At 34.8% G+C, this 27,499-nt stretch overlaps 1 protein-coding gene across 5 annotated transcripts in view; it reads left to right on the top strand.

Annotated features, from left to right (window-relative positions):
* Positions 1–27,499, top strand: part of PHF14 (PHD finger protein 14) — a 236,083-nt gene that overhangs the window by 144,358 nt on the left and 64,226 nt on the right. The window contains exon 19 of one of the 5 annotated variants that reach the window (XM_047694286.1): positions 20,642–20,728. The exons of the other annotated variants lie outside the window; for them this stretch is intronic. Coding sequence (XP_047550242.1) covers positions 20,642–20,653 — 12 coding nt within the window. The 3' untranslated portion in view covers positions 20,654–20,728. Of the gene's footprint in view, positions 1–20,641; positions 20,729–27,499 lie in introns of those variants that run through there. 5 annotated transcript variants of the gene reach the window in all.

The following is a 27,499-nucleotide window of genomic DNA, read 5'->3' on the forward strand; positions in this document are numbered from 1 at the left end:
TAACCCACTGAGCCACTCAGGTGCCCCATTGTTAGATTTTCTTGTTGGACAGACCCTTTGAGTATGATATAGTGTCCTTCCTTATCTCTTACTATAGTCTTTGTCTTAAAATCTAATTTATCTGATATAAGCATTGCCACCCCAGCTTTCTTTGATGTCCATTAGCATGATAAATTGCCCCCCCCCCCCACTTAAAATCTGGAGGTGTCTTTGGGTCTAAAGTGAATTTCTTGTAGATAGTATATTGATGGCTTTTGGTTTTTTATCCATTCTGATACCCTGTGTCTTTTGATTGGGGCATTTAGCCCATTTACATTCAGGGTAACTATAGAAAGATATGAATTTAGTGTCATTGTATTGCCTGTAAGGTGACTATTGCTGTGTATTGTCTCTGTTCCTTTCTGGTCTACTACTTTTAGGCTCTCTGTTTGCTTAGAGGATGCCTTTCAATATTTCTTGTAGGGCTGGTTTGGTATTTACAAATTCTTTTAATTTTTGTTTGTTCTGGAAGCTTTTTATCTCTCCTTCTATTTTCAATGATAGCCTAGCTGTATATAGTATTCTTGGCTGCATACTTTTCTCATGTAGTGCTCTGAATATATCATGCCGAGTTCTTTCTGGCCTGCCAGGTTTCTGTGGATAAGTTTGCTGCCAATCTAATATTTCTACGATGCTATGTTATAGACTTTTTGACCCAAGCTGCTTTCAGGATTTTCTCTTTGTCACTAAGACTAATAAGTTTTACTATTAGGTGACAGGGTGTGGACCTATTTTTATTGATTTTGAGGGGGATTCTCTGTGCCTCCTGGTTCTTGATGCTTGTTTCCTTTGCCATATTAGGGAAATTCTCTATTATAATTTGCTCCAGTGTACCTTCTGCCCCTCTCTGTCTTTCTTCTTCTTCTGGAATCTCAATTATTCTAATGTTGTTTCATCTCATGGTATCACTTATCTCTCAAATTCTGCCCTGGTGATCTAGTAGTTTGTCCCTCTTTTACTCAGCTTCTTTATTCCCCATCATTTGGTCTTCTATATCACTAATTCTCTTCTGCCTCATTTATCCTGGCAGTAAGAGCTTCCATTCTTGATTGCACCTCATTAATACCTTTTTTGACTTCAGCTTGGTTAGATTTTAGTTCTTTTATTTATCCAGAAAGCAATTTTATTTCTCCAGATAGTGTTTCTCTAATATCCTCCATGCCTTTTTTGACCCCAGCTAGCCCCTTGAGAATCATCATTCTGAACTCTAGATCTGACATGTTACCAATGTCTCTGTTGATTAGGTCCCTAGCTGTCGGTACTGCCTTTAGGTTTTTTGTTTTTTTTTTTGTGGTGAGTTTCTCCACCTTGTCATTTTATCCAGATAAGAATATATGAACGAAAGAATAAAATACTAAAAGGCTGGCAGAGACCCCAGAAAAATGTATACTAACCCAATCAGAAGAGACCCCAAACTGGGGGGAGAAATTTTTAAAAAATACATACATATATATATATATATATATTTTTTTTTTTAATATATATGTATATATATATTAGACTGGTGAATAGAACAGAGACACCCACTAGATTTTGGGTGTATTTTGGTCTCTTAGAAGAAATTACCTCCCAAAAGATTAAAGAACTAAAAACTTATTTATATACAAAAATAAGGGTAAACATGATGAAGGGATAGAATATGACTATAAAGATGAAAATTTTAAAAAATTCTAAAAAAGGAATTGATAAGTTGGTTGGAACTAGAAAGAAGAAGGGAAAAAAAAGGGGGAGAGAATGTGCTCAGGCTGGATTCTAGACTAAAGCCCTATGCTTGATTTAGGGTATATTTTGATCTATTAGAAGAAATTGTATCCCAAAATTTTTTAGGAAAAAAAAAATCTTATATGTATACAAAAAATAAGGTTAAGTACAATGAAGGATAAAATATGACTGTAATAATGAAGGTTTAAAAAGATTTTTTTAGAAAGATATCGTTAAGATGAACTGTTAAAAAATGTTAAGAGAGGGAAGAGGAAAAGTTAAGAAAATTAGAATAAGAAAAAATAATTAAAAAATTTAATTTAACTTCGCAAGATTAAAGGATCATGGGGAGAAAGCCATGAATTCCATGCATTGCTTTCCCCTAGTTCTGGAGTTCAGCTGTTCTCCTTGATTGGTGAGCTTTGTCTTGGCTGGATATTCTTGCTGATCTTCTGGCCAGAGGCCTGTTGTAGTGATTCTCAAGTGTCTTTACCCAAGGCGGAATTGCACCGCCTTTGCCAGGGGCCAGGCTAATAAATCTGCTTGAGTTCACGCTCAGGAGTTTTTGTTCCCTGAACGCTTTCTGTAGAGCTCCAGAGGATGAGAATGAAAATGGTGGACTCCCAATCTCCGGCCAAGAGGAGCCGAGAGCTCAGGGCCTCACTCCTCAGTGCGCCCTCGGAGATAAGCAGTCAATCACTCCTATCTCCCTGATTTCCGGCCACGCTCTGGGCTCACCCAGCCAGTGACCAAGCGTTTCTGTCTCTGGCGCACAGCCCCGTTGGGAGTCTCCAAACCCAGTAGATTCCTGCCTGCAGAGGAAGAAGGTGAGTCTCACTGGATCTGCCACTTGTGGGATCCTTGCTCAAAGAGCAGCGGTCCGACTGTGCCTTGGATCATGGTTTAAGGTAACACCAAGCTGAAAGCTCACTCTCCGGCTCTGTCTCTGTAGTCTGCTTCCCCGCTCTGATACCTGGGAGCTCTGTCACAATCAGACACCCCCGATCTTTCAGTGACCCATGGGTCCTGAGACCACAGTGTCCCTGTGAGGGCTCCACCCCTGCTTAGCCTATGGAGCGATGTCCCTCAGTGGAGCAGACTTTTAAAAGTTCGGATTTTGTTCTCCACTGCTCTGCTGCTTGTCGGGAGCCGGCCCCTCCCCCCGCAATCTCTCTTCCCGTCCTTCGGATTCACTTCTCAGCACGTCCTGTCTTTCAGAAAGTGGTCAATTTTATGTTCCTAGAATTGCTGCTCTTCTTCTCTTCGATCTCCTGTTGAGTTTGTAGGTGTTTGGAATGGTTTGATAACTATCTAGCTGAACTCCTGGGACCTGATGTCATTTCAGTCTGCTACTCCTCCACCATCTTGCCTCTCCAGTCAGCCCCATTTATTCAATTTTTAAAGAATGGCCTTAAATTATATAGTAAAGGGGTCCTATTTCACATATGTTAGGAGTATATCATACGTTTTGTAATGCACTAGGATGCCAGTAGCCATTGAAAAGGATAAGGTATTTTTATTTTTGTTTTTGTTTTTTCCCTCTTTACAAGACAATAGGTCTTTGGACTCTAATGGAAATCCATTATGGAGGCACATTGTTAGAAAACTTGCATTGTATTTTCTGTATTCTGGCCTCTGATTGAATACCAGATATAAACACCCAACTTGGCCAAAATTTCATCTAATTATGGTATCTAATCTCTGGACTGTCACAGCATTTTACTGTAAGGTTTACAGCAGTGAAGTGGATTTGTATATTTATCATACCAACATGACTATTATGTGCTTATACTTTTTTCCAATAAAAAAATTAAATTTGGTGTAGTAGTTAAGCTGGAAACTTAATCTACTTCCTTGAATATTTGTGTTGCATCCGTTTTGTTTTGTTCACTTTTGAAGACTTCCATTCTTGACCAGCAGGTAGTAGATTTCTGTTTAAATTTTCCTTTGAAAGATGTTTGCCAGTTTGGGTCCTACGAAGAAAGCATTGATGGATATAATGTCATGCTTTATAATTCAGTGAATTGCTTCAGAAGCCATTTTAAATTAAGAAATCAGTTGCAGTATTAATATTAAAATATTATTAACATCTAAGCCAAAATTAGTATCATCTTAGGACCTAAAAGAAACCCACAATGGAAGTTAATATATGTTGCTTGTCCTTCATTTTCTTCTGTTGTATTTGGTGGATTGTTATTTGTTAGGTAATACAGTGTATGTTTGCCATAATCATATATTTTAATGAAATGAAAAGTAAGATAGAACTAGTTATTGCCTGTGGAAGGGAAGTGAATCAGTTGCTAATAAATTTAGGTGGGAGGAAGTAAATGTGTAAAATTGTGATGACCATAAAATCATATATCCAACTTCCTTTCTCTGTGGTAATCAGGATTAAGACCAAGAAGTCTCAGCTTTATTATGAAAATTCAACTCCCAAATAAGAAATTATTTATTTTGCTTAGAAATTTAGATAAACTACAAGGTGAGGGTATATAGCTGAACATGTGCTTGAAAATGCATTGCACTTTAAATATTAATTTAACTGTTAATATTGTTTCCAAATTTTATATGATCAGTCCCCTGATGGTAAACTAATCTCTTGTCACTCTCTAATCCCACCCTACATGGACACCTATTTTGCTTACTATAGCCTGATGGTTTTTAGACTGAATTGTTTGGGAGGAGGTAAGAGAGGGAAAGAGGGTGGATATTTATATCTTTTACAGCTTCCTAATAATTTTAATGAGCAGTCAAGAATAAGAATCTGGGGCACCTGGGTGGCTCAGTGGGTTAAGCCGCTGCCTTCGGCTCAGGTCATGATCTCAGGGTCCTGGGATCAAGTCCCGCATCGGGCTCTCTGCTCAGCAAGAAGCCTGCTTCTCTCTCTCTCTCTCTCTCTCTGCCTGCCTCTCCGTCTCCTTGTGATCTGTCTGTCAAATAAATAAATAAAATTTTTAAAAAAAATTTTTAATCTAAAAATTAATTTTTAGAACTTCAAACCAAATATACACAATACCTATAACCCAAGTGAAACATCAACAAACCAGTTTAAAATTATGTTGTATACTTACATATAAGTTACAAGGTAGACTAAATATTGTATTTTTTAAATATAGGGCACAGTTCACTATTCAGTCTTTTTCTAGAGTATACTTGATAGAGATCTCAACAACTTCTGTCTCCTAAAACACCCAAAATGAAGGTAATTTATTTTGACATGGTAAAATGAATATGCATAAATATTTTTTAAAGAGCTTCATCCAAGTCATATGTATTCACAAATGCCACTGAGAATTTAACTGTGTATTATGTACTTTACAGTGCCTGTGCCAGTTATGATTTTAGCTTTCATCCTTATTTAAGCTCTGTTTGGTGCAAAGCTATAGAGTATACCTAGCAGGTCATTGTATGACTACTAGAAGATGAATTGTCTTAGCATGGAGACCTCTGCTTCTTTGTATTTGATCTATATAGTGTACTACTTTTGAGCAGTACTAAGTTGAACTGATATGCACAGAAATGTCGTCTACATCCCTATGTAAGATTTTCTGGAACTACAAATACAATGCATGCCTCCTGAGGCAAGTGGTACTAGTTGATAACCATTTATTTGTATTAGAAATCCCTGAGTAGGGAAAGTGATGACTTTCATCTTTATTTTCTAGTTTTCTGCATTAGCAACTAGAATTCTATAACTGATATACCTGAGTAAAAAGTACATATATAAGTGCTTATTTTCAAATAAAATATTCATTGTGAATTTTGCCCCTTTAAGAATGAAACAAAACAGGGGCGCCTGGGTGGCTCAGTGGTTTAACGCCTCTGCCTTCAGCTTGGGTCGTCATGATCCCAGGGTCCTGGGATCGAGCCCCCGCGTCGGGCTCTCTGCTCCGTGGAGGGCCTGCTTCCTCCTCTCTCTCTGCCTGCCTCCCTGCCTACTTGTGATCTCTCTCTCTGTCAAATGAATAAATAAAATCTTTAAAAAAAAAAAAAGAATGAAACAAAACAATTTCTCCAAAGAGTATCTTGCCACAATAAATTAAACAAGCACATTTAATTGAACCTGGTAGAATTGGATGTCTGAATTTTTTTTATGTTGAAAATTATGAAAAATATAAAATTAAGGGGCACCTGGCTCGCTCAGTTGTTGGAGCATGGGAATTTTGTTCTCAGGGTTGTGAGTTCGAGCCCCATGTTGAGGGTAGAGATTATTTTAAATTCTTATTAAAAATTTTTTTAATTAAATTATTATTTAAAGTGCTTTTAAATTTGAACTATATAACTTACCTGTTAAAGAAAGATTTTTTTAGAATATTTTAACTATGATTTGACATCTGGGATTTTTAAAGAATATTTTAACTATTGATTTGATGTCTGGGATTTTATTTAATATTAGGTTAAATTTTAAGTTTACGGATTTAGCATGGTTGACTGAGAGGTTACTTTCAGGTAAAAATTGTACCATTTACCTAGTATTCTTCTAGCATTTGTATGACAAGTATTAAAGCTTACAACAGTGCTTTAGCATTACTGAGTTTTGATTTGCCTGATACAGGTACGTAAAAGTCTGGAGACAAGTTGTTTATACATTATCTTACAGTAGAATATCATAGAATAAATCTGTGGTAGTTTGTAGACTTACTAAAAGTCTGAGAATTAAAACTGGTGTAGTTATCCTTGATGATAGTTATAGTTACATATTTAAACTTTAGATTTCCTCTTCGCTAGTACGTGAGATAAAGCCCACAGTCCTCCAGTGGATCTTCTACCTTATATCTTAGATTAAGTTCAGGCAATTGGCAGTTACTCTAGCATTTTCTGTGACAGGCAGAATTTTTTGTATAAATGTCTTATTTAAGCCCTTAGTTTCTGGGTGTTGTAATTTGAGACTGGTAACAATGATTTTTGAATTCAGTAAGTATAGTAAATATAGTCATTAACCGTTCCACTAATAATAGTTGGTTATTGTGTTGTTGTTGTTGTTTTTAAGTAGAATGTATTTTTAAAAACTGAACATTTGTATACTGAACTGGTTGTCATTATTGCTTGCTCAGAGGTTCTTTACTTGATGGTCCTAGACATTTTCTGAAACCTATTCCAGGTAGTATTTTTATCAAGTAACAGTTTGAGCTAAAGAAAGATAGTTTGTGGTTATTCTTTATAGTAGAATTGGAATCTCTACTGATCTGTGTAGTTCCGTAACATAAGGTAATTTTCATGGGGACTCTAGTTAATGTTAAGCATATTCATATGCTTTGATATGTCATGGGTAGATATTCCTTACAAATCTTTCTGAAAATACGATTTCTATCCTCCAGGAAGAGTTTGTCAGTGTTTATGACATACATTTGTATATATTTCAACATCATGTTCACAGAAAAAAAATTACTGGAACCACTGAAAAAAATATTAACATATTTTTGTCTAATTTAAGTAAATAATTTACAAAATTGAAAAACTAAATCACTTTTTAGATTATACTTACTATAAACTGGAAAAACCAAACTATTCTAATTTAGATGGCATGTGGGGCTGATGCATTTGCATAGCATGCTGTGGAATACCATATGTGATAAGAAACTAACTCATAACTGAGAGATAATTAATCAAAGTACAGTAGGGTGCCATACATGGGAATGCCTTTCAAAACTCACTAACTTTATACTATCCTTTAGGTTTTTTCTTCTTCTATTTTTCCTTTTTTCTATCCTTTAGTTTTTAAATCACTTTTTAAATATATATATTTAGATTATGTAGGAGGAAAAAGCCATCTACTAAAAATCTGGTAGTTAGGCTGAAGGATTTTCATTACAGATTTTAAAAAGTTAGTAAGAATATTTTTACTGTTAACCCAGCATTATTAAATTTGGATTATATAATATATTAATGTAAGAATTTAGAAGGAAGGTAGAATATATTAATTATGTGAAGTTTTTATTCCAGTATCTATATATACAATGAGGGTGAGAGACCTTGTTTGCTACAAAGAGATGGTCCTAGTTGGAATAAGCTAGCCCATTTTCAGAGCTGTGGAACTAACATAAATAATAGGAAAGGTTTAACTCCTAGCTTCAAAAAACAGATTTCATGTATTCCTGCTACAGATAGTTTATCCCTTCTAATTTATTAAACATTTATTTTAACTATTTCATCATTGTGTGGAATTACTTGTCTGTTAAAAATTTTCTTTCTAACCTATGTATTGTGGTTTCAGAAGTACTGTTTATCTACAGGTAAGACTTTTTCATATCTAAGCTAAGAAAATTCAAAGAATGACTCTGAAAGTTAATGGAATTGAGCTCTTAAGTTAAATATATTTAAGTGTTCTAATCCTGATGTTCTGAGATTGATAAGATATTATAGATTAGGGGTCAGGGACATAGCCAGAGTGTTATGCCAGGTTACTTAACATTTAACATGAATTAGGGTGTGTGTCTCTGTAATTTGTATTTTTAAGTCAAAATATTCTTCCTTTCTTAAAATTAACCATGAAATTTATGGAGTTTCTTAAAATCTGAAGCATTGTTGAGTAACAAAACAGTAATTTAAAATATAGGGAAAGTCAAAGTATGCAGTGTAGAATAAATAGCTTTATGCGCTTTGAAAAGAAATAGACTGGGTCCAGATATTAACTGTTGATGGTGCTTGTGACCTTTAGCAGGTTGCTTCATTTCAGTGAGCTTCAGGTTGCTTATTTGTGAAAGGTTTAATGGCAATACTTGGAATAATAGAAACACTCAGTAAATGATATCTCTTCTTACTCTTAAAAATAAACAGTCATTTTAGTTACAAAGAGAAAAGTTCAAAACTAGTCCTAATGTTCTGATTTTTGAATGTAAGAAATGCTTTTAAAAAGTAATTGCTCTTCAGCAATTTTCTGTTTTATTTTTTTGTCTTCATGTACCAAGTAAAAATCATTTCTTGCCTCTTTCAGAGTTCCACACTAAATAGAGTAAGGTCATGTCTAACATTTCCATTCACAAAAAAGTCCATTTGTTTAAATTTCTTGCTAAAGTTAAGAGGTGATGAAAGCTATCTTTATAATTCATCTGTTTTTTAAACTAAGGTACCAATGGCTCTCTAAACTTTGAAAATTGCATATTATTCTATTTTATAGTGTATTTTTTCTAAGTCTATTGTGGCTCATTAGCACATCATTTTTTTAAATATTGATGGTAATCACTATTTCATGTTGAATATAGAATTATGGTCTTCTATGAATCACACAGATCATACACTAATGTGTTTCCTTTATTTTATAAGAAGAAGGCATATTATTTAGAAAATAAAGGTTTACTGTCATATTTAAACCACTGGTTCTGCCATGCATTGAATAATAATAAAAAAAAATAACTGGCATGGGGATAAAAGGAAACTTGTTTTTAACTAAAGATAGATTTTCTTAATAGGTAAAGAAATACAAGAAGAAATTTCCATAGACTGTGGAGAGGGATATTATTTCCTGGTCAAGGAAGGTCATGACAACTATAAACCTGAAACTGAAATGAAAATAGGAAGTAAATAAAATGAAATTTAAAATTAACAAACCATTGAAGACAGATGTAAGATAATTTGAGTCTACTTGTCAAAGTATATACAGTTTTTGATGATAAAAGATTTCATCAAGCCTAATGAATGATTATAGAGAACAGGCATATATCAGCAACACATCCTTTTATCATATAAATGTTTGAAAACTCCTAAGGATGGAAATACGGAAGGTTCTGGACTAGTCTTTCACATTCCTTGTGAAGCCTGGATATTAAGGTTATTAACTTTTAGGGCATACTGTGTAAACTTAATTAGAATTTCATAACATGATTATGTGCCTTCAATATGTCTTTTTTTTTTTAACATACAGTGTATTATTTATTTCAGGGGCACAGGTCTGTGATTCATCAGCCTTATATGACAACGATATGTCTTTTTTTAAAAGATTTTTATTTAAGAGAATGTGCATGCACAAGTGAGGGGAGGGACAGAAGGAGACTCGGGAGAGAGACAAATAGTTTTGTCTCTACTTCAGATGCCCACTTACTGTACCTACAGACTGTGTTTCAAACCTCTTCGGGCAGATTCAAGGTAGACTGATGATACCTGATTCAGGTTCAGTACAGTAGCATTCCTGGATTACTAATATACCATATTCCCTTTCTTCTTTCCAAGTTCTGGAATTGCTCAGCAACATCTTCAGGATCTTCTCTGAGCTGTAAATTCAGTTTACTCCCATGCAGAATCTTCCTCAGTTGCTCTGCTTCATCTTTTTTCTACTTCTTTGCAGCAGCTGATAACTGGTGGTAACTTCCTCCTTTTTACAAACGGCCTTCCTGCCCCTTCAGTGAACTTATTTTCTCCTGGTTTCCTCTCTTCTTAGGAGACCATATATATCTTTGGTCTTTTTGATAGGCTTCTTTTCTTACTTTGCAGGTGACAGCATCCATACCCAAAGCTACAAGAAAACTTGGGATTTAGGTTTAATGATCCAATTTCCCTCCCTCCTTTCCTCCCTCCCTTCCTCCCTCCTTTTCTTTCTCTCTATTTTATTTATTTTTATTTTTGTTTTTTTTTACTTTTTCAAAAAATATTTTATTTATTTATTTGACAGAGATCACAAGTAGGCAGAGGCAGACAGACAGAGAGAGAGGGGGAAGCAGGCTCCCTGCTGAGCAGAGAGCCCCATGTGGGGCTCGATCCCGTGACCCTGAGATCATGACCTGAGCGGAAGGCAGAGGCTTAACCCACTGAGCCACCTAGGCACCTCCTCTCTTTCTATTTTAAGGATGTATTTATTTATTTTTTTATACACAGAGAGAATGTGCGCACAAGCAGGGAGAGCAGCAGGCAGAGGGAGAAGCAGGGAGCCCAGGGCTCGATCCCAGGATCCTGGGCTCATGACCTGAGGCAGAGACAGATGCTTAACTGACTGAGCCACCCAGGTGCCCTAACCCACCTATTTTTTCTTAATTTTCTTAGAAAGAGAGACTTTCTGCCTTTTAAAATCTTATCCTTTGAAAAATAATTAAATATTTGCTATTAAATATTTATTTTTAAATAAATATTTTTTGCCTAATAATTAAGACATAATTTAGTGATAAATTCACCAAATTTTAGTTGGCCATTTCTACCATCTAGTAGACTGAGGAAAAACTAAAAAATTTTACAGTAGCAACTTCTAACAGGAAAGAGGAGCAAGTGAGTTTTGGGTGAAGATGTAAAATGGTGTGATCACTTGGAATGCAGAATTAGTTCTGGTAGTCTAATGAAAAGCATATTAATCATAGTTAACAATACTGTATTATATACTTGAATGTTGCTAAGGAAGTAGATCTTAAGTGTTCTCATCACAAAAAAAGGAGATGGTAATTGTGATGTGATGGATATGTTAACTAACACAATGGTGGTAGTCATTTTGCAATATATGTGTATCAGATCAACACATTACATACCTTAAAACTTACACAGTGTTATATGTCAATTATATCTCAATAAAGTTGGGGAAAAACAAAATTACTACAAAGTTTAAATAGCAATTTATCTAAGTAGGAGAATACTTATCAACTTGATCTCCAAGTGAAATATTGTTCTGGACATGTGATTAAGCATGCTGTAATTGCAGTGTCAGACTTTGAGTTTTCTTCTTTTAAGTTTTTTTCTTTAAAGCTAGAGAGTAATAATTCAAAATAGCAGTTTTTAATATAATTAACATCCTTTATATAAAATCTTGCTTTTAAAAAAATGTATGCTTGTCTTTTTATCTTTATTTTTTTCTTTTCTGTGACTCAGCTTTTCTGGAGAAAATTGGAATCAGAAAAGAAATTACATACATTGTGTTTTTTTTTAATTTATTACAAACACAATACATGGTCATTAGAGAATATTTGGAAAATTTTTATAAACATTAAAAAAAAATTCAAATTACCTGCAGGGGCACCTGGGTGGCTCAGTCTGTTAAACGGCTGCCTTCAGCTCAGGTCATGATCCCAGGGTCCTGGGATTGAGCGCCCACATCAGCCTCCCAGCGCAGCGGGGAGTCTGCTTCTCCCTCTCCCCCACCCCTAACTCGTGCTCTCTCAAATAAATAAATAAAATCCTTTAAATTACCTGCAATTATAGTACCTGTAGGTATCACATTTCTGCTCATGTTTCAGTAGTATATCCTACTACAACCTACTCTTTAAAAATTTCAATCATATTATGTATTCTGTTATATAATTTTTTTTGTTATATAATTTTTTTAATTGTAACTGTGTATGGGACCATTTTCTGTGATGTTAGATACTTTTTTCCTAACCAGATTCTTTTTGACCAGATTTTTTAGTACTGTACATTTCTTTGCACAGATATACTCTTGGTATAATTTCTGGGTCAAAAAACTGAACATATTTAAAATAAAATATAATTTTAGAAATAATAATAGCAGTTAATGTTTATTGAGTACCTCTATGTGCCCAGCCTTATTTAAGCACTTAAAACATATCATCTCATTTACTCCTCACCACAGTCTTCAAGGTAGTTACTGTTTTGATCTCCTTTGTTTAGGGAAAAAAGTGAGGTACAAAGGAGGATTCCACATGTAAGTGGTGTAGCAGTGATTCAAACCCAGACCTGCCTGATTCTGGAGTCTTTGTTTTAGAAACTTGCTTTCCCGTATTGACCCACTGAGCCACCCAGGCGCCCCACTTTCCCGTATTGAAATAGGTATTTTCTATTCCTTCTTGCATGAGATTCTCAAATTAGATTTTGTCCTGAAGTCACAGTAAATTTTGATAATGTAGAACTCAGATAATTTTGTATTGTAAATAAACAGCATTGTAACAGGAAAAGGGAATACCTTTATTGTTAAGTGGGATCTGTTTTGGTGTTTTTAGTGAATAGGGAAATCAATAAAGCCTAGAGGTAATTCTTAAACAGATGAATTAATTAAAGATGGTCCTACTGTAAGGTGTAGAAGATAGACCATAACTTCTCAAGGTCCTTTCTTCATAAAATTGAACGAAATGATTATTTTTGTAAAGGGAGTTACCACTTCACAGTATAGATGATTTATGTAGACCCAGCAGAATCTAATCTATTGTACTAGGAGGGAGGTGAGGGAAAGGGATCTAAAAGTGATTTTTTTTTCTTTCAGCACTAAGTACTATATTTTTGCTGAATCAAATATTGCATCTTAATGTTTGTCATTAACTGTGAAGTTTGAAAACCTGTACTGTGAAAAGAAACTAAAAGCAGCCATATTTAGTTTCTTTGCAAAGATAGTTTAAGAATGTTATGATTTGTGCAGTGTCTGCCACTTTGTGTACAAACTGGAAGGTTTAATATATATTTTTTAATATCAGCATTGTTTTACAGAAAAAATTCCTTCTTATTCAAAACCAATACCTCATACATGGACCAAATACTAATTATAATGCAATTTAGATTCATTTGGATTAATTCTTTCGTTAATTTTTTTTGTCAGCCAGAGTATGAACTTATTACCTAACTTTTGATTTATGTTAAAAAATGTCTCCCCCGACCAATCCTTGGCAGCTACAGATCCATATGTGTAACTGTGGTGTTCTGCCGAATTTCCACCTGTGACCTAGCTCAGCCATCTTCTGTTCTTTTGTGACTTCAGACTTCTACGAATTTTTTTTTTTTTTTAGCTTTAATATATTGTTCCCTTTTTCCTCTGAACTATATTCATATGCTAAATTTAAACTCTGGTCACCTAAGATACAATTTAATGTTTTCTCTGAAGTTTTCTTAAAGGTTTATGTTGTAGTGTTATATCTTCATTGGAGTTAAGTTGGTTTTTTGTTAAATGTACCTTCAATAATGGCTACAAATGATTATCTGGTTCGCTGGTTTGAAAACTCTTTAAAGTATGCATATAGAGGTTACAGTTTTTAAGAATCACTTTGAAAAGTTCAGGCTGCATGAATGCATTTTTATCAGTTCACTTTTGTGTTCCTAAGGGACTATACTATTTTCTCAACTTTCAAAGACATTACATTATTCTGTAGTGTAAATTCTGTTTCTAGATTAGATTTCTAGATTTAGATGACCAGATATTTGTGAATCAGTTTCCAAAGTACAGCAAGATAGTTTAAAGCAAGTCATGAATATAAGGTATTTTAGCATTATTTCCTTGTTTTAATGCAGCAGTTTCAACATATGACTCACAACAACAAAAATAATTACTTAATAATTCAGTTTAAAATGTATTCTAGTATCCAGTCATTAAGTTTACTTCTCACTAGGTTTTCTGTATTTCACGTCACTTAGGATTATGAAGGAAATGGGTATTTTCAGAAAACATTCCCTTCTTTTACGAGAAGGTGAAGTACTATATAATTTAGACACTTGTCTGTCTTTTCCCTGTGACATTGAATGACAATGTGGAAGCTTTAACCTGTTTCCAGCATAATGACTATATAAGTATTGTCTTATTCCCCACTTCTTTTGAGTGTTCCCAAGTCTACTACTCATGAACCTAATTTTTGCAGTGAGGTAAACTTTCTTTATGATTTAGCTGCTCCAAAATACACCAGCTTTTTCTTCCTTACTCGTTCACCCATCCTCATTTTCCCCCTGAGGTGTAATGAATACTCTATGTGTTTGTGGTCCTGTATTAGTAAAATCTTCCCTAGGATAGGAACCTCCCTAATAGTGTCAAATATAGTTAGTTGTTTTTTAAATTAATATTATTTTTACTCACTGTAGCAATTTGAAAAAAAAATCCACAGACTGAAATTGATACCTTTAAATAAAAACTCTTCAAATTAATTTTAAGTAGACTATATAAGAAAATAGAGGTGGTTTGTTTTTTTTTTTTTAAAGATTTTACTCATTTATTTGACAGAGAGAGAGATCACAAGTAGGCAGAGAGGCAGGCAGAGAGAGAGAGGAGGAAGCAGGCTCCCCGCTGAGCAGAGAGCCCTACTCGGGGCTCGATCCCAGGACCCTGAGATCATGACCCGAGCTGAAGGCAGAGGCTTTAACCCACTGAGCCACACAGGTGCCCCAATAGAGGTGGTCTTATCTATTCTCCATGTCAAATGCTTTGAAGACTATCCAGATTCCTCTTTTTAAAATACTGATCTTTCATTTTTATTCAAATATAAGTAAATTTCCGTCTTGAATTTAAGACAAGATACGAACAGGGATGCCTGTGTGGCTTAGTGGGTTAGGCAGCTGCCTTCTGCTCGGGTCATGATCCCAGCCAGGGTCCTAGGACTGAGCGTGCATCGTGCATGTGCATCGGGCTCCTTGCTCAGCAGGAGTCTACTTCTCCATTTGCCTGTGCTTCCCTGCTTGTGCGCTCTCTCTCACTCTCTCTCTGTCTCTGACAAATAAATAAATACAAATCTTTAAAAAAAATTTAAGACAAGATACAAACAGCAACTTAATTCTTTCTTCCTTGTGCCTTTAAAGAAGCTGTGTTGGATCTGCTTTTCTCCAGTGACTCTAGGAGGTATCTCTGGCTTTTCCAGTCTTCTTAAGGTTAATAGTCATTTTTTTAATATAAAAAAATCCAGTCTGGTATAATGTCAAGGCTTCATTCTCTCAAAAAGTTCAAAACTTCTCCTCTCCCGAGCTGAGGCCTGCTTCAAACTGGAAAAGCTTTAGTTTGATGGAGGCCATACTGGACTTTGAGTCTTTTTCTTGCTTGCTTTTGTGGGTTTTTGGTGATGTCATATTGTTAAGGCTTGCCTACCTGCAGTTCCTTTGATGTGAGTGAGAGTTGGATGCCTTCTCCTGTGCATTACTTACAACACATTTTTAGAATTTAAGTTCTTTTTGTTTCCTCTTTGCTTGGCATCACCTCATTCCCGCTAGTCTCTCTGTCCTCTTTGGCTAAATCCCTTTCTGGATAACTAGAATCTTGCTGTCTTTCACATCTCATTGTCATTCCTAAAATAAGCACATACACACACAGCCCTGCCCTGCAAGCTCAGAAAAGCAGGCATTCCATCTGGGGTCCTGATTTTTTTTTCTCTGCTGCTCCACCACTGCGGCTTGCGGCGTCACCATTCAGTCTCTGTGACTCTCAAACTCCTAGGGGCAAACTCTCTGAGTACATTTCAGAAAATCCTTCTCTTAGGGGGACTCCCTTTAAACTTCCTCTTCTAAAGAAATCCTTGCTCTCTCGTCTCACCTTTGCTGTCTTGTTTTCTCTTTTATATGTGTGAGACTGACGTAAATATTTTTTGAAATATTTTATCAGTGTGTATCTTTACAAAAATGAAATCTCAAACCATTTATGACAAAGAAAATTTCACCTACCCCATAAATCCTTTAATGTATACCAAATACCCCATCTCCATAACTCAAATTATGATTTTTCTTAGTTTTTCTACTTCAAATACATTCTTCTAGTTCCTCAACTCTTCAAGACCCCTAGGCCCTCATCTTCCTTCTGATTTTATCCCTCTCCCCTTATTAAAGTATTTTTTGGGCATTTAATATTACACTCTAAAAAAGCATTAGAGCCCTCTATTATAATTCCCCAGCTTTCTCTGGATCCATTGTACTGTTTCATCTTAACTGTTTTTTTGTGGTTTTGTTTTTGTTTTCTGGCCAGAAATAACTGGAGGAATTTATGGACTTATGTTCACTTGTGAGCTCCTTATCAAATTTCTTATAAGAGCTGTAGCAAATCTTTGCCACATATTTCAAGTCTCAGTTTTATTTCCAACACCCTCATTTTTTCAAGATGACTTTGTCTCTTAAGATCATTGAGGAAAAGGGCCCATATCCCCATGTATCTCCTCTGAACCTTAGAAATAGTCCTTCATACTTCTCCTACTAAACTTTTGTTACTTCCCCTACCTCAGTCCCTTATTTCCTCTCTCCAAAGCTGGGGGTGGGGTGGGGTGGGGTGGGAATGTTGTTTACTTTTTTTTCCTTATTCCCAAAATCACCTTTCTCTTTATAATCTAGGTTTCTATTCTCATTAAGCCAATCTACAAACTTTTCCAAATCATTATTTTTGAAAGACCATTTTTCACATGTCCTTCCAGGTTAGATAACTCCAGGAAGGAGTTCTCCGTTGTCCATACTAGAGGACAGACATCGGGGTTTTATCCGTGACTTCCAAGTCCATCTGAAATCTGCCTCCATACTAATACTGCAAATAGCTCTGTCTCCCGTTCTCTCCCTCTTCCCTCTTGCTTCACTCTCCTCTATTATAAATATGAGGGTATTTTTTAAATTAATTGTTCAGCTTAAGTTTCCATTTCTAATATTTAGGATTAGACTGAATTTCTTTTTCATTCCTTGCTAGAATGTTCATTTGGCATTTAGTACATGTTTCTTTGGATTCTTACTTATCTTTTTATGTCTGGGTTCTTTTTACCAGCTAGATTACAAATGTGCATGGCAGAGAGTATTTCTTCCATACTTTCTTGAAGACAAGGAGTCTCTGTTACATACAATTTTTTCCAAGATAGATTTAAAATTGCTTCTACTAGTTCTTTACTGCTGGCTCATTTCCTATTAGTTGTTATTAAAATTATTTTTTAAAGTTTTATTTTGCTGAATGGCAGTAGAAGTAGCATAGTTCTACTTTTTGCCTTAGATGCCCAAGGCTATTTGTTGAAACAACAAATGATGTCTGAAACATAAATTTCTGCCAGCTATGACCCAAATATGCATAAAAGACCTAGAGTAAGAGACATAAGGAAAATATCTGTTCGGCAAATTTTAAAGTATCTTTTCTTAGAATAGTTTCTATTCCTGTCTAGTTCACTTAGCATTTCTGTTAACATTTATGAGTACCTGTTGATTATAGTATATTTCTTTAGAAAAGAGATACAGTTTTATATTAAAAAGAAATCGTTTCCTCCAGAATGAAGAACACCAGGGTTGTCTAAGAGGGTAAAACTAATCTAAAAGAAAATGTCTATTTTATATTTTTTGTACATAAATTGAGAAGAAATACTATACCAGTATTTTCTTTATCTTGTTGGCCCTGTCAATATGTCTATAACAGGAACCTGATTTCATTGAATGAAAATCTGTATCGTATTCAAAAGATAAGTGGCACACTGTACTGGATGCTTGAGATACACTAAGATTATCAGACATTGGGCCACCTGGGTGGCTTGGTCTGCCTTTGGCTCGTGATCTGAGGATACTGGGATGGAGCTCCATGTCAGACTCCCTTGGAGTCTGCTTCTCTCCCTCCCTCTGCCCTTCTCCTCCCTCCCCCTACTCATTCTCACTCATACTCTCTCTCTCTCTCTCTCAACTAAATAAAATCTTTGAATAAAAAATCAGACATGAATCTGGCCCTTAAAGAACTTAATGTTCTAGTAGGATAGATAAGACATGTATGCATATAGTCATAATACAAGATTTAAAGCGTTAAATGCCATTTGAAGGTATAGAGAAGGTACTCTGGGAATTTAGAGATTAGGAACATTAGTTTGCTTTCAACGCCAAGAGTCAAAAAGAAATTGGTGAATAATACATCATTTGAATGGAATTATGAAAACTAGGTAGGATTTGACTAGAATGTAAGTGAGGATAAACTAAGTTATGCAACAAACACCCCCAAATCCCAGATTTTTAGCAGATTAACACAGGTTGAATTCTCATGCAAGTAACATGCCACTAGAGATTGGCAGAGCAACTCCACATATCACAGTAATTTGGGGACCCAAGCTGATCACAGATTTATATATATATATATAAATATATATATATATAGTTCTTGGCACTGTAGCAGAAAATACAACAAATTGTAGAATGGCTTTTAAAATCATATTTGGAAATTGACACATCACTTCAGTTTACATTCCACAAATTACATAGTTAAAACCTACCTTTAAGAAGCCAGGGAAATATAATGCTACCACACTTCAAAGACCTTTCTGGTATTTGAAGTACTGTGGGGGAATCCTTGGGAGTGAAAAACTGTGTACAGTTTCTAAGGAGGAAACTGTTAAACTTGTTTAACAAGTCATATAACAGTTACTAATATGTTTTTAAATTTTTTTTGTTTTAAATAAAAATTTTTTTCAGAGCAGTTTTAGGTTTACAGAAAAACTCATTGACAATTATAGAGAGTTCCCATATGCCCCCTCATTCCTGCCCTTATATTAATATCTTGCTTTAGTGTGGTACATTTGTTAAAATTAATGAGGTACTATTTAAAGTCCATAGTTTGGGGGTGCCTGGGTGGCTCAGTCTGGTAAGCATTTGCCTTTGGCTCGGGTCATGATTCTAGGGTTCTGGGATCAAGCCCCACATCGGGCTCCCTGCTCAGTGGGGAGCCTACTTCTCTCCCTCTGTAGCTCCTCCTGCTTATGCTCCCTCGGTCTCTGTCTCTCTCTCAAATGAATAAATAAAATCTTAAAAAAAAAAAGTTCCAGTCAAATGCTTTGTTTTACAGATAAGGAAGGTAAAACTCAGAGAAGTAACCTCAGATTCACATTAGGGTTATATAGCTAGTTATATAGCTAGGCAGACCTATGACCAGGTTAGTGCTAGTTAGTACTCCTATAGTCATTCATTAATCTATCGCTGAGCACTTAAGAAATTATTATACATTGTCATTAAATCTCTTCCTTGACTAAAAATAAGCTTAGGGTGCCTGGGTGGCTCAGGGGTTAAAGCCTCTGCCTTCAGCTCAGGTCATGATCCCAGGGTTCTGGGATCAAGCCCTGCATCGGGCTCTCTGCTCGGCAGGGAGCCTGCTTCCTCCTCTCTCTCTGCCTGCCTCTCTGCCTACTTGTGATATCTGTTTGTAAAATAAATAAATAAAGTCTTAAAAAAAGTAAGCTTAGTGCTAAAATATATGTACTTAAAAGCATTTTGTAAAAAATATAAGTCAACTCAAACTGTATAACAATATACAGTGAATGATTCGGGAGAGAAACACAAGTCCTTTCTAATAAAAGTAAGCTTCATTGAAAGACTAATAATTCTTACATTATATGAGCACTTGCACAGAAATATCCTGATTTCTTTGTCTACTGGTATAGAACTCTTTCTTCACTTGACATAGCCTTCTAAGGCCTGTAAACTTGTTTTTATTCTGTCATCAGTGTCCCTCATTACTTCTTGTGGTGCAAGAAGAAATTGGTCCCTTAGATGTTCTCAGTTTTCCTGTAATCATAGTCAAATAGTCTGCTTCAAGAACAGACTCACAATCATATTGTATAGGTAACTATATAAATTTGGGTAAGTGACTTAATCTCTCTGCCTCATTTCCTCATTTTAAAATCGAGACAATAGGGGCGCCTGGGTGGCTCAGTGGGTTGGAGCCTCTCTCTTCGGCTCAGGTCGTGATCCCGGGGTCCTGGGATCGAGCCCTGCGCCAGGCTCTCTGCTCAGCGGGGAGCCTGCTTCCCGCCCCCCTCTGCCTGCCAGTCTGCCTGCTTGTAGTCTCTGTCTGTCAAATAAATAAAATCTTAAAAAAAAAAATAATATAAAATGGAGACAATAATAATACTTACTCATCAGGGCTTTTGGGGGCTATTTTATCCGTGTTTTAGAGTCTGATAACAATGTTGATGAGCCTACCAGTACCTGATTCACTCTTCCATTTACATGCATGTCCACAAGAAAAAGAAAAGAATTGGTTTTCATTAAGATAAACATGAAATATATGTATTTTCAGTCTACTATTTCCAAAACACTGAGAACAGTGCATTCCTTATTTTCACATTTTTCTTCATTTGAGGACCATCTAAAATTATTTTAATAGAATGTTGGCTTTAACTATAATTCTTTAAATACTCCATAAAAATTTAAGTTTAGGCAAGTGTTAATTTTTTGTATATTTTTCACGGTAAAGAATTGTCTTTTTTTCCATTGCAAATTCAACTTTGTTAAGGAGCACAATTTCCTGCATTGGTAATGTTAAATATAACTTTAGCTTTCAATTCATTGCTGTGGTTGTGATTTCCAGAGCCTGCTGTAAGAGATAAACCCATTGCAAATGAAGACAGCATTCATTTTCTTCCACCTCAGGCCACACAGAATTGATTGAGGTAATAAAATGACAGCCACTTGTAATATACGGAAGGCTCTTTAATTCGAAAACCAGTTCTAACCTGATTCAGAGCTTGTTTAAAGCTAATTTATAGCTTGTATAATTTTTAGCCAGTCGACCAAGGTAAAGGATGATACATGAAAACTGATAAAGAATTAACTTATGATACATTCAGACTTGTTTTGTTAAAGTCAACGGGTATTAAAAAATAGGTGGGAGCAGAATGGCAGGACTAATAATTAGTGAGCTTTTCTTCACATAAGTAGCATTGTTGACAATAGTTAAGATTTTTTCATCATCTCATTTCAGACCAAACTTTTTGTCCTGTCTTCTTAAAATCAGCTCTGTTTGCATTTCTTGTATTTTCAAAGTCCGTCATTTTTCATCACATATGTAGTAAGGTTCGTGAGAGGCTGGGTAGTTAACAGCTGCTGTGACTTCCACAGTGGCAAATGTATTGCGTGCCACAGTGACGACGCTGCCGCTAAATAGTTCTGTCAGCGTTTAACTTAATCCTTTTCAAGATGCAAGCTGAAAGAAGTTAGAACTCTTCAGTTTTATTTGGGCTGAAAAAAAAAATCCATAGGCTTTGGCTTTTGTGGGCTTTCTCTCTTTATTTGAACATTTTTTGACCCATAAATAATATAACTACCATAGTAAAGTATTTTGAGCTATGAGTGAAGCCAGATTTTCAGAAATTTCATGTCAGCATTCATGAGTAAAAATGGATTACATTTTCCTTTGTATATTTAAATATAACTTTTTCCCTTAAAAAAAAAAAGAGAGACAGTGGAGGATGAGCATGTCTTTGGTCATATGCTATTATAGGATCCTAGAAAATGATGAAACTTTTTTTTTAAGATTTATTTATTTGCGAGAGAGAATGAACAAGAAAGAGAGAGAGAGAGAGCATGAGCAGAGGGAGAGGGAGAAGCAAAATCCCCACAGAGCAGGGAGCTCGATGCTGGGCTCAATCCTGGAACTCTGGGTTCATGACCTGAGTGGAAGGCAGACCCTTTAACTGATGGAGCCACCCAAGTGCCCCAAAATGATGAAACTTTGAGAAGAGCACTTAACCATCCTTAACCATATGTATCACACTTAACACATTGCATATGTTTCGACTATCTAAGCTAAAAATGTTAGTAAGTGTATATAAACATAGGTTTAGATATATGAAACTATACTCTCATATTTTGTAGTTTCTTCAGTGAAGCTTGTCTAGATAACTTGTGAGGTATTAAGACAAAATGATTGTGGTTAATCTAATTCTCATAATAAACATGGCCATAATTATTTTAATTACTCTTTTAAAAGTTATAAAGCAGTACATGCTTATTATAGAATAATATATAAAGACGAAATAAAAATCATTTAGGGAATAACCAGTGCTAGCATTTTGTTATTTTTTCTACTTGTATTTTTAAAGATCTTAATGTAATGTGACATATACCATGCATTCTCAGTAGGGGCAGTGTTGCTCCAAGGGGGCAAAAACTGGTTCTCACAGGAATAAGAACAAAATAAGGATTGTGACTGTCCACTGTTAAACTTTTTCTGATAAAATCTTATTCTTTTTTTTTAAATATTTTATTTATTTATCAGATAAAGATCACAAGTAGGCAGAGAGGCAGGCAGAGAGAGAGGGGGAAGCAGGCTCCCCGCTGAGCAGAGAGCCCGATTTGGGGCTCGATCCCAGGACCCTGAGATCATGACCTGAGCTGAAGGCAGAGGCTTTAACCCACTGAGCCACGCAGGCGCCCCTAAAATCTTATTCTTAATATTTAATTTCTTTCAGGATTCCTTGGGTATCACACAAGTATTACTATCAGTAAGATTCATGAAAAATATACAAAATGCATAATGATCAGTAATCATTGACAAAATAATGAAAAGCAGATGGTTATGATCATATGACATTCCATCAGTTGCTTGATCTTGAAGTTATTTCACACAAGGTGGCTACACGTGCCTGCTGGCTTCTGTTGGCTGTGTTATAGATATTTATGCTTGATCTTCAGTACTTTTGTGTATAACTTAGGCTTTGAGAATGAATAAAAATAGATTAATATTACAAAATTATTTAATCCATCACTAATTATATCAGTTGCTGAAATGAGAACATAATGACAATATATGAATGATTATTTAGCATTTCATTATTTTCTCTTACCAAGCAAAACCTCAAGTTCCCTAAAATTTTAAGACCTATTTAATTTTTTTGGTTACTTTTGCTGGAAATACAATAGTTTGAATGTTTTAAGACTTGATTTTACATTGTTATTCTTATATGTTTATTATACGTAACTTGACATATTTTAATTTTTAAATCGTGTAATGCTTTATAATTTTTTTAAGTATAGTTGACATAGTGTTACATTATTTTCAGGTTACAGCATCATGATTTGACAAGAATATGCATATGTTTTCTTCATTACAAGTGTAGCTGCATCTGGCAGCATACAAAGCTATTACAGTATCATTGACTATTCCTTATGTTGTGCTTTTATCCCCATGACTTACTTGTCCCATAACTGAAAGCCTATTATCTCCCAATCCCCTTCATCCATTTTGCACATTCCCCACGCCCCTCCCTTCAGGCAACCATCAGTTTATTCTCTGTATTTATAGGTCTGGTTCTGTTTGTTTATTCATTTGTATTTTTTGAAATTCCACATGTAAGTGAAATTTATGGCATTTGTCTTTCTGGGTTTGACTTGTTTCACTTAGCATAGTATTCTCTAGGTCTATCTGTGTTGTCACAAATGACAAGATCTCATACTTTTTGTTTTCTTTTTTTTTTTTAAGTTTTTCTTTATTTATTTGACAGAGATCACAAGTAGGCAGAGAGGCAGGCAGAGAGAGGGGTATGGAAGCAGGCTCCTTGCTGAGCAGAGAGCTCGATGCGGGGCTCGATCCCAGGACCTTGAGATCATGACCTGAGCCGGAGGCAGAGGCTTTCACCCACTGAGCCACTCAGGTGCCCCAAAATCTCATACTTTTTCTAATAATATTCTATTGTGTGTGTGTATCACATCTTCCTTATCCATTCATCTATTCATGGACACCTAGGTTGCTTCCATATTTTTGCTACTATAAACAATGATGCAGTAAACATAGGGGTACATATATCTTTTTGAATCAGTGTTTTTGTTTTCTTTGGGTAAATTTAAAAAGTCTATTTTTAGTTTTTTGAGGAACCTCCATACTGTTTTCCATGGTGGCTGTACCAATTTACATTCCCACCAGCAGTGCATGAGAGTTCCTTTTTCTCCAGGTATTTGTCAACACTTGTCTTTTTGATTTTAACCATTCTGACAGGTGTAAGATGATACCTCATTATGGTTTTGATTTACATTTCTTTGATGGGAACAGTAATGTTGAGCATCTTTTCATGAATCCATTGGCTATCTGGCTTCTTGGGAAAAATGTCTGTTCAGGTCCTCTGCCCATTTTTAAATAGGGATCCCATCTTTGATGGGATCAGTAATGTTGAGCATCTTTTCATGAGTCCATTGGCTATCTGGCTTCTTGGGAAAAATGTCTGTTCAGGTCCTCTGCCCATTTTTAAATAGGATTTTTTTTGATATTTAATTTATATAAATAAATTACTCAGCAGTTATAGTTACACGGTTAAGTTACATATTAATAGCTTTTAATTTAATTTTAAGTTAATTCTGTTAAGTTCAAAAGGATAAAAATTTATATTTAGTCATTCACAACCTTATATCAAATAAAAAGTTAAGCTCTTTTTAAGCATAAAGCTTAACTCCTTTTATTACATAAAGTACAGCTAGCTATACGTAGAGCACATAAACAGATATACAGTATATCTGTGGCATTAAAATTTCATGAAGAGGAAGTTAGGAAAAAAATTCTAAAAGACTCTTGGGAAATGCTAATAAAATAGTTGAGAAACACTAGCATAAACAACTGTTATCCTGTTCTTTCCCTTAATATTACATAGTAACTCTTCAAATTATTTTTATGCAAAGCCAGTTTCGTGCACACAATGGGTATAATAAATTAAGAAAAAGTAGATTCCCTTGTGACATCAGTCATTATAGTCAGTTTTATCTGAAATTTCATTTGAGATGATAATCTATAAATTCTAGTAATCCATAGATATCCACAAAGCACTGCATCATTTTATGATTGTTGGAGACAGAATTGTAAATATCTACTTAGAGAGTGAAACATCAGTCTTAAAAAATCTAAGTTTCAATGGGATTCCTTTGTAACATTTTTTATGTGTTATTGTTTGAAGTCTTTCAAATTATCTGATCTTTGTATTTACTATAGCCCTTCTAGTTTGTATGCATATTATTCTCTTACATAATTCTAGGGTATGATTTATGACTATCATTTACAAATATGAATGCCTTTGTGATGGCCATTACTTTGCTGTGAAGATTAAAAAATGAATAAGACATTTTGTCTTAGTTAAAAACGAGAGCAAGACTATAATTCTTCCTCTGAGTAACTCTATCTCATTGGGCAGATAGGCATGTAAACTGAAGAACTAAGGACTTATTAGTGCTTTGGATGTCTAAATAGAAGCGCGTGGCTGGCTCAGTCAGTAAAGCATACAACTCTTGATCTCAGGGTTGAGTTCAAGCCCCCCATTGGGTAGAGAAATGACTTAAATAAATAAATCTCTAAAAAAACAACTAACAGTACCAGGTATTTGATACTGTAGAAATATAGAAACCATTGTTTTATGGAGCCAAGCAAACAAATACTTGGCAGAATGAAGTGTGACAATAACAAGTGTTTTACCATATAAACCATATATATTACACTCAATACTGTAACAGTAGTTTAATTTCTAAAACTTACCACACATCTGTATTTGTTAACTATCTTGAGAAAAAAGATTCTGAGAGACAAGCACTCTAAGACTGAAAATAGTATTTTTATATTTTTCTTATTTTTATGGCCTCTAATATAAAAAAAACTTTATTTTTAAAAACTGCATTGCCTTTTAAGTGAATTTGAATCCATTGTAAGAAGTGATTTCCGAACCCAAGTACTGTAACCAAATGCAAACATACGGTTGTTATATTTTTCTTGTTTTTATAGCTTTGGGAGGATATCGTTTTTAGCGCAAATATTTTATTTTTTCCCAGTATGAGTTTTAAAAATCTAATAAAAACAAAGTCCTCGGAGATACTCTTATTACAGAAGTTTCAGGGAGTAGGACTGTCTGGAAAAAAAAAAGTTTTCATATTCACATTTACATAAGAAAAGAATTTGTTTTACAAAAAGACAGCTTTTATTAACAATAGAAAGGAGTTGGCTTCAAAATTATTTGAAGCAAAATTTGTCCCTAGCACAGAATTGATTTATTTAAACATTTACAGATTTATTAACAAGTGACCTATTAAGAGAAAACGTCTAAATAATGTGTTGTTTCTGTTATCAAATATAAGGCATTTATCTGTATTTAACCTTTTAGAATAATTGTGTTTATTTGAATGTATACTTGTTTCTTCTAATATTTGGAGGATATTTAATACATGACTTAGTTCCATTTGCATATAGGAATATTCATTTTAGAAGCAGTCTTTATTTAAGTAGCCTTATGTATTGACCCAGGTAAGAGAGCATAATCAAGTTAACTAATTATCACATTCTCATGAACTTTATATTGAGAGGAAATTAAAGACAAATAGGAAGATGCCTGGGTGGCTCAGTAGATTGAGTGGCCAGCTCTAGGTTTCAGCTCAGGTCATGGTCTTAGGTTCGTGATATCAAGCCTGGTGGTGGACTCAGTGTCTGTTTCAGATTCTCTTTCCTTCTCCCTCCAGTTTACATGTGTGCACATGTGCTCTTGCTCGCTCGCTCTCTCTCTCTCTTTCTCTCTCTCTCTCTCAATTTCAAATAAATACATATACAATCTTTAAAAAAAAAAGACAAATAGAGATCATCAGCCTTTAGTTTGAAGTCAAATTTAAAGGATTTTGCAGTTGTAGTATATTTATTTTATTTTTTTTTTTTTGGAGCAGTTGTAGTATATTTAAATGAAGAATGTATGTAGTTTACATTAACCCTGAAGTACAGGTAATATAAAATGTTAAAAGGCAAATGTATGGAGTATAGCAAGCACTTAGCTTTGTTTCTGAAAGCAATGAAATTACAAAAAAGAAAATTTAAAAGATACCAAAAGTTATAGTAGGTATATAAAAGGTATAATAAATGTTTCTAGAAATGAGAGTTGAGTAAAATTTTCCATAGGATACCAAGTAACGTACTATTAAAAATAATGTACTAATGCAACATTATGATCAGCAAGTTCATATAATAATGGCATTGACTTCTGGATTCTTGTCTGCGTATGCGGGTGACCTGAGGCCAGTTATTTGAAGACCCACAATTCTCTACCCATTTCTACATACCATTCTACACATACTGCTATATATGTCCCTACACACATTTTTATACATGATTCTACACATACCTCTGTACACCAATCTTTTCATTCCCTATAGACATTCCTTCATACACTACATGTATCCCTATACACTGATCTCCTACAGAGCCCTTTACAAGACCCTTTATGCACACACCCTGTATATACACATACAAACTCAAAACTAAAACAAAACTTACCCTTCCTGTCCTTAGTACATGTGATGTACCCTTATTCTTTTCTATTAAATTTTACTGTTAAAACCAAATTGTTCAGAAGTCACTAAACCAACATCTTCTTTAGACTAGAACATAGTTGCTGTTCTAGTATATCCAGATTGATATATTGGTCAGTGTATTTTT

This window comes from Lutra lutra, chromosome 11 (genome assembly GCF_902655055.1).
Source record: "Lutra lutra chromosome 11, mLutLut1.2, whole genome shotgun sequence".
Lineage (NCBI taxonomy): Eukaryota > Metazoa > Chordata > Mammalia > Carnivora > Mustelidae > Lutra > Lutra lutra.